Below are 12,990 nucleotides of genomic sequence, written 5' to 3'. Positions count from 1 at the left end.
AACACAGTAAATACTTGGTTAGTAAAGTGCCATCCTGGGTCTCCCCTGTGAGAGTCCAAGGGTTCATATTCATGCTAACACTCTCTACAGTTCCCCCTGAATATATACAGCCTTCGGGATTAAAGGGTTTGTAAGAGAGATTATCAGTTTTCACTGTGGCTGTCTTAGTTCCCCAAATTTCTCTTAAAACTTCATGTGAGTCTGATTATCTAGGCCTTGTCCCTACCAGAATCCCAGCTTCAAACTATCTGAGACAATGGCTTTGGGGCACCTCTAGTTGGCTACCTCAAACTCTTAAGAGCTGCTGGTTTTTAGGACTTTTCATATCCTTCCAGTGCTAAACTCAGGGTAAGTGGTTTTGCTCGAAATTTTTTCACTCAGCTACTTTGTTACTGATCAACAGCAAGGATGATTTTCCTAAGTTTGTGTTCAATAATCCTATTTATGAGGGCAACCCTTCTTACCATTTGTATTAATTTCCTAGGCTTTGCAATAACAAATTACTATGGCTTAAAACAAAAGAAGCAAGTTTTCTCCTACTGTTTATGAAGCCAAAGTCTGAAATCAAAACATCAGCGTGGTTGCTTTCTTCTGGAAGCTCTGAAGGAGAATCTGTTCCATTCCTTTCTCCTACCTTCTGGAGCTGCCAGAATTCTTTAGCATAGCAGCATCTCTCCAGGCTTTGTGTTTGTCATCACACAGCATTTCCCCCTGTGCCTGTGTATCTGAAGGTCCTTTTCCTTTGTGTTACAAACACAACAGTTATTAGATGCGGGGCCCACCCTAATCCTGTGACTACATAATAACATTACATCCTCAATGACCCTATTTCCAAATAAGGTCATGTTCTGAAGTTCTGGTACACAAATTTGGGGAGACACTGTTCTACCAACTGTACCATTCATTACAAAGTATCACTAAAATTAGATATGGTCTCTTTTGTGAATTGGGTGATGTTTTATGAAGATAAGTTTGGAAGAAATGAAACATCAAGTTGGTACTACTAACATGACAGTTTCTGTGTTCCTTAAGATAACTTATGTTCTCCCTTTGTTATTTTGTTCATGGTAGTAAAAAAAAAAAAGCACTGTTTTGTAGAAAGGAAAGGGCTGGCAGAATCTCGCTCTTCTCCATTCTAATTTATATGTCTGTTTTTAATCTAGAGCCAAATAACTATCGGAGCATGCATGGCCGGGCAGTAAATGGTAGCCAGTTGGGAAAGGATTACATCCAGCTGAAGAGGCTGCTGCAACCCATCCGGATTTACTCCAGAGCCAGTTTGTATGGCCCTAATATTGGACGGCCCAGGAAGAACGTCATTGCTCTCCTAGATGGGTAGGTCAAATTATTTAGCTGTCCTTACAGCAGTGCTCATTAGATATAATGGAATGAAGCATTTGTGTTTATCCTGGTTATTTTCATATTGAAGAAGAGAGGCTTTCTCATGGTGGTTTACTCCTAAACAGGGACTCGTCAACAAACAAGAGCACTCATCCTGAGGGCTCCTAGAGTCGGGGGTGGGGGAAGACATAGCTTAGTCTCTGGGTAACTTGGACAGAATACATTATTTGAAAAAAAAAAATCATTTAATACAGGATTTCATTGAATCATCTCATATTTTTAAAAGGTTGGGAAACATTACAAATATTTACAAATAAAAATAGAACTGAACTAATACTTCAGTAGCAGTCATCCTGTATAATTTTCATCACTTGCTTAATTTTGACTGACATGACAAACATCTTTTGTATGTTGGTGCAAAGTATGATGTGAAATGTTCTCCAACTCAGTTCTGGCAGTGGGCTAGCCCCAAACTGAATAATGGATATGTCCATGCAGATTTGGTCTAGTTATACAGGGTTAGAAGAAATGCCTGATCATGAATTTACAAATAGGAAGAATTATGATTAGTGGGAACTACAGTGGAGTGGGGGAGACTTAATATAGATAAATGTTGAATCGAGTCCCAAGGTGAAAATGTAACTGAAGCAAGAATAGGAACAATGAGGTTGGTAGAGTCACATGGTACATGTGGCATGTAGTCAGAATCTAGACTAGGGATAGTTATCCTTACAGTTTCAAGTGAGGAAGATAGCTTGCAATGAACTGTGTAGACAAAGCAGTTAGAGAAATGTCATGCAAGCATGATAATTATCCCTACAGTTCCAAGTGAATGAGATAGTTTCCAATGAAGTGCGTAGAGCAACTAGTTAGATCAAAGTCATGCAAGCATAAACAGAGATGAAAAGAAAGAAAAAAATGGTTTCTCCTGAATGGCTGTGTGTATCTTGACAGTTTGTAGGACTCCTTTCATTTCTGATTACTTAGTGTTGATTTGAGCTTGTGAACATAGCAGACTTTACTGAAGGTCTGGGGAAAAGCATGGGGATTTATATTATAACAGCACCAGCAAGGTGAAGTTTAATATTAAGCATTTTTCCTCTATATAAGTCACTGAATTTTTACCTAAACTACCTTTTTGTTTTGTTTTGTTTTTTTGAGACAGGGTTTCTCTGTGTAGTTTTGGTGCCTGTCCTGGATTTCACCCTGTAGACCAGGCTGGCCTTGAACTCACAGAGATCCCCCTGCCTCTGCCTCCCAGAGCGCTGGGATCAAAGGCGTGCGCTACCACCACCGGGCTTAAACTACCTTTCTTAATTGCCTCTTCTTTCCTTCTCTCCTTTTCTTGCTCAAGAGCAATTTACTTCCTTTTTGTTGAAAAATTGCATGGCCTTAGTCCATACTCATAAGCTAGAGGCTTCCTTCTGCATACTTTCATTGAACTTTGAAATTTCTCTTTGCATGTGTGTGATGAGGAGTAGGACAGAGATGAAGAGGTTGCTTTCATTTTTCCTGTTAGACTTTGTTATAAAAGTCAGTTATATTATACTTACTCATATTTCACAGGTTCATAATGAAAAATCTAATCACTCTATCCTTTAAATCTATACAGTTATTACTTTAAAATATTCTTTTTCTTTAATGACTTGATTAATGTGTCCCCATATGACCTACTAGTGTCATTCTAATAGTATGGAATGATGCCAATTCTTTATTCATTCTCAATATATTTCTTGAGCAACAATTAAGTAATATGCTAGGAGCTGAGATAATAATAAACAAAACAGATACATTCTTTGCCTTCATGCAGTATTTACTAAGTTAGGAGAGACATAGATATTAATCAGAAATGTAAAACCAGAACAGTATGAACAGCAGTATATGGTTATATTAATAACTATAAGTGCTATGGCTTGATTGAATTAAGAATGTCATGGAACCTTTCCCTTAAAAGGTGTAATATAAAGAATGATTAGTTGACTACACAACATCAGAAGTCAACAGTATCAGTGATTATATTTGTTTATATAGTTCTAGAATGAAAAATATGTACAGAGACCCTGAGTATAAAAACTGGCTAGGTTGGCTGGGAGTGTCAGAGAAGGAAGAGGTGTGTTCTATCAGGGCTTGCAGGCATAATGAAGGACTTGCTGTTCCTTCTAATTGCATTCAGGATGACAGAGGATGTTTTAAGCTGGAGAAGGAAACTATTTGTTTTAAGAAATGTATGTTGTATATACTGTGGAAAATAAATTAAAGAAAAATCAGGAAAATCCATGAGAAGATTGCTTCAGCAATACAGGGGGAAGCAATGGGGGCCTGGAGTAGAGTGGTGGTGGCTGGAAGTAGAATCTATAAGATATGGTAGTGCATTGGGAAAATCTACAATGATGTGATGTAGATAGTAGTAGCTAAGTGGATGGTGCCATTTGCTGAAATGGGAAGACAGGAATCCTTCTAACTAACTAATTCTGAGAATAAAACTGTGACTTCATTTTTTGTGCTATCAAACTAAATATAGATGTCAAGCATATCATTTAATAGGTATGAAGAGATGAGGTTCTCTGTTAGACATATTTATTCATTTGACAAGTTTTTAGCATGAAAGTGAGATTTAAAGCCCTGGGAATAGAGGAGATAAGGTAGCATACAAAAGGAAAGAAAGGGCTTAGGTGACAGCCTGAAGAAACAGAATGAAGAAGTAGGAAAACCGGTAAGAAGAATAGGGCACATGAAGGAAGACTTCAGATAAAGAGAGAGGGAACCAACTAATTGGATGACAGAAAAGCATCTTCTGGATTTGGCAGCATGTAGGTGTTTATGACCTTGAGACAGTTCAGGAGAGTGAGAACTGAAGCTGAATTGCAGTGACTTGCCGAGGGGAGAATGAGAGACTACAGGCAATAATGTGGATAAGAAGACTTAGAATAACATTACTGTGAAGAAACCCACAGACAACTGTGGGGAGATGTGTCGTCATCAGGGAAGATGACTGCTTCCTTCCCTCAATGCAGAATACAGTCAAACAGGTTTGTAGGTTAAGGTATACCCAGAGATAAGAAAGGGGGGATAGAGCCAAGTTAAGACGTCCTTTAAAAGTTGGCAGAAATGTGTAGTGGGTAGCCATTCCAGCTTGGTTCTGGAAGTTCCAACCCCCATTGAGACTCTGGCAACTGTCACGCCTACGAGGCGGGGCGAGGGGAGGCGCCGAGGGACCCGAGAGCTGGATGGGTCAGCGCTCTCTCTGGGCGCTCACTCGGTGCCGGGACGCTGACCGGTGCAGATTGTGCAGAGCTCCGCAGAACACCGCTGGACTGCGTTACACCTTCCCCAGACCCTGCGACCTACCCATTACTTAATTTGTGAGTTACGCCATTAAATAAATATCCTTTTAACTACATGGAGTGGCCAAAATAATTTCTCCAATAGAAATGGAAACCAGAATGATTGACTTTCTGTAGAGGACAATTCTCCCAAGGTAATAAAGGATAAGAAACAAGTATTTGTCTGCATTGAGAGGTTTAAAAGGTCATATTTATGAGGAAACTCTGCTCCCACTACAGTAAGTGTAGTTGAAATATTGAGTTTGTATACATGATACAAACATGAGTGCATGCAATTAGTACATAGGAATAGGTTGAGAAACTCCACAGTGGTGAAAGAGAAGAGCGTGTGCTGTTATTTGACTATGAAATGCACCACCCCCCCCCCCAGGTGCATGTGTTGAAGGCTTGGTTCCCAGGTACTGGCACTGTCTTAGGAAGTGCTGGAGTCATTAGGAGATGAGGTCTAGCTAGAGGAATTGGGTCATGGGACAATGGAGGGGTGATCTCAGGAGACGGAGCTTTCCCTGGCCCTTCCTGTTTCCCTGCTTCCCAGCCGCCATGGTGTTCTGCTTTACATCAGGCCATAAGCAAAGGAGTCAGCACACTGTGGCCCGAAACCCTCAGTCCAAATAAACCCTTCCTCCCTTAATTGGTTTCTCTCAGATGTTGGTCACAGCAGCAGAAAGTATGACTAACAAAGCATGTGGCTAGGTTTTTGTAGTGGTAACTTCCTCCATATCTAAACATAAAATAGGACAAAAACAAAAAAACAAACAAGCAAATGAAAAACCAGAAAAAGTCATTTAGGGCAAGGAAACATATTGATAAACATTTTTCTTTTATTTGCCAAAATGAGGATTAATTTTCTTAATATATATGTGTGAAATAAAAGTGACAGAAATATCCCAGAATCTTAACCAACAGAACAGAAACATTAGCCTTGTAAATTGCCCACTCACAGCCTTCCCCAGCCCTCTTGGTTATACAGGCACACTACTACATAGATGTGGCCAGTGTGGAGGCATCAATGAGAGTGCTGTGCTTCCATTCATTGCTTCATAGGGCCCTTATTTCTGCATTCTTCTCATAATTGTCATTCTTAGTGGAAATAAAATACTCCACTGCATTAATGTACCAAAGTCTAACTAACTAAGCATCCTCCTTCTATTGGACATTTGGTCTGTTTCCAGTTTTTGCTTATAATGTAGTACAACTATAAATATCTTTATACATATAGATTTTTAAATTTTTCTTTTGAATCATATACTTGGGCTGTATCCAAAAAGTTGGGTTTCTGGGTCAAAAATGTATATTAATTTTTATGGCTTTATATTTGCTGCCAAATTTCTTTTCAGAATGATTTCACTAGGTGAAAGCAGTGGTATATCACTGTAACATTTCCAAATATCACACCATGAGCTTTGACAGTATTATTAATTAACTTTGTTTAAATTAATCAGGGTCATGTTGCATGCTTGTTTATATTTGAGTTTTGTTAACTTCAAGAATAGCTGAATATTCTCCAACTCCTTATGTTGTCTTGTTTCTCCTATTTATTTATGTTCATGTGTGTATGTGTGGTGTGTGTGTGTGTGTGTATGTGTGCACGCACGCGCGCGTGCACATGCATAACAGGGGGAGGTATACGTGTATGTTCCTGTGTGTGTGAGGCTCAAGTGTGAATGAGCATGTGGAAGCCAGGAGTCAACATCTTGTCTCTTCCTTTTGTACTCTCCTTGGTTAGTTTTGTTTGTTTGTTTGTTTGTTTGTTTGGGCTTTTTTTTTTTTAATTTTGAGAGAGGATCTTTTAGTGGTTGCCAAAAATGGTGGTTGCCATTTTAGATAGAGTGACTGGCCAGTGAAACTCTAGAATCTGCCCATCTCTGCTCTTTACACCCAGCACTGGTGTTTCAGGTATGTACCACAGGGCCCAGATTTCATGTCTCTGATGGAGATCCATACTCAGGTCCTCATGCCTGCACAGAGAGTAGTTTACCCACTGGGCAATATCCCTAGCCCTGTCTTTATTTCTTTTATCCCAAATTTGATTAATAATACAATAACCATTTTGCCTGCATTCCAGGCTATTTTTATTATTTATCATTTTTTACAAGATAACTAATAGCCACAAAGAGTAGATGAAATGAAATATTATAAATCTCAGGACTGAAATCAGTGAGATGAAAACAAATAAATAGTATAAGAATCAATAAAATTGAGATGATTCTTTGAGAAAATCAACAAGATGGGCAAACCTTTAGCCAATGTAACCAAAAGACACAGAGAGAAGACCAAAATTAATAAAATTCAAGATGAAAAGAGAGCCATTACAACAGACACTGAGGAAATTCAGAGACTCATAAGGACATACTTTAAAAATATGGAAAATATAAAAGAAATGGATGCATTTCTTGATATTATGACCTGCCAAAGTTAAATCAAAATGAAACAACAATTCAAACAGACTCATAATACCTAGTGAAATAGAATCAGTAATTAAAGTCTTCCCATTAAAACAAGCCCAGGGCCAGATGGATTCAGAGTACAATTCTACAGACCTTAAAGAAGAAATAACACCAATACTCCTCAACTTACTTTACAAACAGAAACTGAAGAAACATTTCCTAAATCTTTTTATAAAGCCAGTATTACCCTGATACCAAAGCCATACAAAACCCCAACAACAAAAAGGAAATTATAGACCAATATCCCTTATGAATGTAAATGGAAAATTCCCAATAAAATACTTGCAAACTGAATTCAAGAACACATCAGAAAGATTATCCACCATGACCAAGTTGACCAGAGATGCAGAGATGGTTCAATATACATAAATAAATAAATGTAACCCATTATACAAACAGACTGAAAGACAAAAGCCACTTGATCATCTTATTAGATGCAGAAAAAGTCTTTGACAAAATCCAACACCCTTTCATGATAAAAGTCCTGGAGAAAATAGGGATAAAAGGGAAATAGCTTATATAATAAGGCAACTTGCAACAACATCATCCTAAAGGTAGGGAAACTCAAAGCATTTCCCCTAAAACCAGGAATAAGACAATGATGTCCAGTCTCTCCATACCTACTCATGGAGTCTAAGTTAGAGCAAAAGGACAACTATAGGAGATCAAGGGGATACAGATAGGAAATGATGAAATCAAGTATTTTCAGATGAAATCATTGTATATATAAAAGACTATAGACTCCGCTAGGAAACTCCTACAACTGATAATGTTCAGCAAAGTAGCAGAATACAAAATCAGCATACAAAAATCAGTAGCCCTCCTATATACAAATGACAGACATACTGAGCAAGAACTCATGGAGACAGTACCTTTCACAATAGCCTCAGAAAATACCTTAGTATAATTCTAACCAAGGAAGTGAAAACTTGTATAATAAAATCTTGAAGACACTGAAGAAAGAAACTGAAGATACCAGAAGATGCAAAGATCTGCCATGCTCATAAGTTGATTTATACAGTGAAATTACCAAAAGCAGTCTATAGCAATACAAAGCAAAATTCTAACATAGTCCTTCATAGAGGTTGAATAATACCACTATTAATAAAATTATCAATAAACTTATTATTAATAAAATTACCAGTAAACTTATTAATAAAACAGTGTCATTATAAAATTATTAATTAAAATTAATAAAATAATATTAAACTTCATATGAAAACACAAAAACCTAGAATACCTAAAACAATACTTGATAATAAAAGAATTGTTTGAGCTATAACCACCCAGATTTCAAGTTGTACTACAGGGTTACAGTAATAAAAACAACACTGACATAAAAAAAAGACATACTGATCAATGGATTAAAACTGAAGACAGACATAAATGCACATGTGTGGACATCTGAATTTTGATGATGTTGGTTTAGATTCGGTCTTCCTTGGACACTAAGCTTGCTATTGAGTACTTCTATTTGTAACTTCTTAGCATCATTCACATCCCATCTTCATTTGTTTTTCTAGATCCTATCATTTTTCCTTTTTAATAATATATCTGTAAATGTTCTCAGACTCTAATGGTACCCCCATGTAGATTTTTGAGTCATTTTTAAGTGTGACATCTAGTCAATTCAATTTTGCTTGTAAGTCAAGGTTTTCAGATTCACTTACTCTTGGCCTTTAGTATCTACCTCCCTAACTTCCAATCTAGTAAACTGCTGTGCTCCATTATACAAACTACCTTCAAATATGCCAAAGTATTATTGATTTTGGGAAATGCCATACTCTGTTTGACTTATTGTCTTTTTGTTTTGTGTAATTGTTTATAAGGCCATTTTTTCCCCTCTTTATCCCCAGATCTTCCTTGACATGTTCAGGTCAGATTTTTAGTGCTCTCCTCTGACTTTCTGCTTTAGCATTTACCAAATTGATTATAATGTGTTTGATTACATATTTACCTCCCATAATAGACTGTGAACTATGATCTAGATTTTGCTGCTTTATACTTTAAGAACTTAGGAATATGGTAGGTATCATATAAGTGCTTGTGGAAAAAATAGTATCTGTCTATATAACAAGTAACTGTTTATATGATGTGAAAAATAGAGTACATGAATTGTGATTTTGAAGCATTATAAATTGTGATGTCATTTGAGTGAAACATGGTGATTTTATAAATAATAATAGTTAGCTTTAATGTCATAGAATCACACCAGCTTTTAAGCTTCTCAAAGCAGGAATAGATAACTGCCTCCTAGTTAGGATAGGAAATGGATTAGCAATAGGGTCCTTGTATTTGTGCCATTATAGTGTTACAAGTCTCTTAGAAAATGGGAAATACTTAATAAAATGTTTGCTTTATTGTTTTCATGTCCTCAATCAAGATCTGGACAGTTCTAGACATTGCTTTTTAGCGGAAGAACTGTTCTTTCGGTCCATATCAGTTTCATCTGTTTTTCTCCTATAAACTTCTATGCAGCATCTATGTGATGACAATTTATAGTTTGTTACTTTTCTTTTATCAGGCAAGATATTTTTCTTGCTTCTGAAGTTCACTATAATTGTTTGGTCTCATGTTGATCAAACTGCTATGTAGACACAGTAGAAATCCCAGTCAAAAGAAGTATTTATCATAAACATTGGTTTATTTAATATTTAAATCTAAGCTTGTGATCTAGAAAATTTTCCAATACCATTTTAAATGTAAACAGATAGTCAAAGACCACAAACATAAGAAACCAATAGCATAGATGAAAAACTAAAATAACAAAAATAAATAAATGATTAATCTAAGAGAAATTGTAATCCAAGATCAACACTTAAAATATCTATAATTTAATATCCTTATATGTATATAACAAGATATATACAATAAGATATTGCATTTATAAATTAAAAATATATTTTTATAAAAAATATGTAATTAGAACAAATAAAAACATTTTTAAATTAAATAAATCCTTTCTGAAATTAAGCTTAATAAGTACATGGATTATATGCATTAGTGTTGAACTTCAAGCCACCAATAATGTTTCAGTGTCATATTAAGGAAAGATATATAAACTCTTCCCCGTTGGAATCATTTAGCCAAGGAATCTAGATTTGAATCTTCTGCTTCATGCCCATGTGTCTTCTGTCCTCTGTCTTGCATGAGCCTGAATATGTACCTACCTGAAGGCTATCTTGTGAATCTGCTTGTCCCTGTGTCTCTGTGTCTATCCCTATGTATGTCTGGTGTGTGTGTGTGTGTGTGTGTGTGTGTGTGTGTGTGTGTGTGTGTGTGTGTGTGTGTGTGTTTATGTGTGTATGCTGTGTGTCTGTCTCTAACAAAGGGCTTTTCTCTGTTTATTGAATAGTGTAGAAAACATCACATGGGGGAAGGAATGGGATACTTTACAGAAATCTTTAACAGAGTTTTACAAGAGATTAAGTCACTGGCTCCAACTGATCCCAACTGACACAGATAACAAATATCATTATTGATCAACCAATTTTCATAAATACTTGCTTTTAACCTTTATGGTAGATTTTAGAAAATTGCTTTCAACCTCTGTATTTTATACTTTCAGCAAATGATACACTGTATTATTCTGGGTCAGGGGTATGGAAGAGTAGTAACTTAAAATTTCAGCTATGCATTATCTTATGCTATAAAAGTTAATTGTGTGTTGGGCGGTGGTGGCGCACGCCTTTAATCCCAGCACTTGGGAGGCAGAGGCAGGCGGATCTCTGTGAGTTCGAGGCCAGCCTGGTCTCCAAAGCGAGTTCCAGGAAAGGCACAAAGCTACACAGAGAAACCCTGTCTCGAAAAAAAAAAAAAAAAGTTAATTGTGTGGGAAATCTAAGGCAAGTAAAGTTGATTGTCACATTGTTCCCTTAAAGACAGGTTAAATAACCAGTCTGATTACACAGTAGGCTAGCAGTCCTAAGTGACCTCAAGGTGGATTACTAACTCTGGCTGTGAGGAGCTCCAGCAAAAAGTTCCAGTCTCCTAGATTGTGATATAATTACAGAATATTGCATCACTACAAATAAGGATTAAACAATGTTTTCATTTTTTCCTGCTTTAACAAGAAGCCTAAACTGCTGAATTTATAAAGAAGAGAAAGTTTTCCTTCACATTTCTAGATACTAGAAAGTCAAGATCTAATGTGAATACTTGTTTGCATGATGGATCGTAGTAGGACAAACACAGTGAAAATTTAAAAAACATTTTAAATTTGTTAAAATTCAGAGAATATATATCTACTTCAGGAGCCTTACTATTTATCCTTTCCCTCCAATCTATCCACTATTCAGTTTCCAAAAATATATTATTTAAAAAATATAACTCACTTAATGTCAGTCACTAATCATTCTGTTGTTCTTAGAGCAGCAGGTGAGCTTCTTATTTTGTTTTGATCCACAAGACCCCACAGTTAATGATTTGGCTACTATCTAACCCCATGTATTTATTATCTACCCCTCTCCCTTTTTCTTCATCCCAGCTTCAATACCTCCAGAGTTCTCTCCATCTGCCATATGGCTGATTTATTCTCATCCTTTAGAGTACTTTCTTATACAACCTATTCATTCATTTTACAATATTTATCACAATTCGTAAGTATATATTTACTGTTTGTTTACTTATTGGTTGTAGATTATAAATTGTGAGGGTGTGAAAAATCTCTGTTGTATTTATTACTGGCAAAATGCCTACTACTTAATTTCTCACATTTGTTGAGTAAGTTTGTGGATGAAGAATGAAAGTTACCATCACATCATACAGAATTTCCAGCAAAATAATCTATTGTTAACCTGTATAAGAAACATATGGTCAGTCTTAATTTTCTTCTCCCAAGGTCACAGAGAACTATGGAAAACATTCAAATTAGAATAATGGGGATATAAGTAGAAAAGAACTAGGAAGCAAACAATGGTCTTTGCTAAGTACTATGTTCAGTAGTCAACAAACCAGTGCTGTGAGATAATACTCTTATATACTGGCTTAATAAAACACCAATTGGCCAGTAGCCAGGCAGGAAGAATAGGTGGGGTGAGCAGACTAAGAGAATGCTAGGAAGAGGAAGGGCGGAGTCAGGAGTCGCCAGCCAGACACAGAGGAAGCAGGATGATAAGGAAGAACTGAGAAAAGGTACCAAGCCATGTGGCTAAACATAGATAAGAATTATGAGTTAATTTAAATCTAAGGGCTAGTCAGTAATAAGCCTGAGCTAATGGCTGAGCAGTTACAACTAATATAAGCTTCTGAGTGATTATTTTATAAGTAGCTGTGGAACCACGGGGCTGGGTAGGATCAGAGGAAAACTTACAACTGCAAACCAGATATAGAAAAATTGACTTTTTGTATCTTGAATTTCTATCCTTGATTATGTATGATTACTAACACTTCTACTGAGTATCTGGTACCGATGGATGGCTGTATGTGTGTGGGTGATGATGGAAATTGCATTATGTTACTCTAAATATGCTTCTATTATGACTTTTTGGAACCCTAGGAACTTTTTTTAATGAAAAAAATCTTTTTCATACAATATATTTTATATTTCCCCTCCTCTAACTTTTCCCATACCTTCTCCATCTGACTTCATGTTCTCTGTCTGTCTCTCTCTCTCCCTCTCCTCTCTCTCCCACTCCCTCCCCTCTCCTCTCTCTTCCCCTCTCCTCCCCCTTCTCCCTCTGTCCTTCACAAAACCCCCCACAAAATAAATCAAAACACACGAGGAAAAAAACAAAAGACAAAAAATTGCCAAAACAAAACAAACCTTCCACAAAAATACCATGGTTCGATTTGTGTTGACCATCTACTCCAGGCCTGCCCTGGAGTATAGTTAATAAAAACAGTGAAACTCCATTGGA

At 36.6% G+C, this 12,990-nt stretch overlaps 1 protein-coding gene across 3 annotated transcripts in view; it reads left to right on the top strand.

Annotated features, from left to right (window-relative positions):
• Window positions 1-12,990, top strand: part of Hpse2 (heparanase 2 (inactive)) — a 630,225-nt gene that overhangs the window by 419,769 nt on the left and 197,466 nt on the right. For all 3 annotated transcript variants that reach the window (XM_076563135.1, XM_042263859.2, XM_042263852.2), the window contains one exon: window positions 1,164-1,335. In XM_076563135.1, coding sequence (XP_076419250.1) covers window positions 1,164-1,335 — 172 coding nt within the window. The remainder of the gene's footprint in view (window positions 1-1,163; window positions 1,336-12,990) is intronic.

The sequence above is a fragment of the Peromyscus maniculatus genome, chromosome 1 (genome assembly GCF_049852395.1).
Source record: "Peromyscus maniculatus bairdii isolate BWxNUB_F1_BW_parent chromosome 1, HU_Pman_BW_mat_3.1, whole genome shotgun sequence".
Classification (NCBI taxonomy): domain Eukaryota; kingdom Metazoa; phylum Chordata; class Mammalia; order Rodentia; family Cricetidae; genus Peromyscus; species Peromyscus maniculatus.
This window is presented reverse-complemented; position numbering and strand designations above follow the sequence as displayed.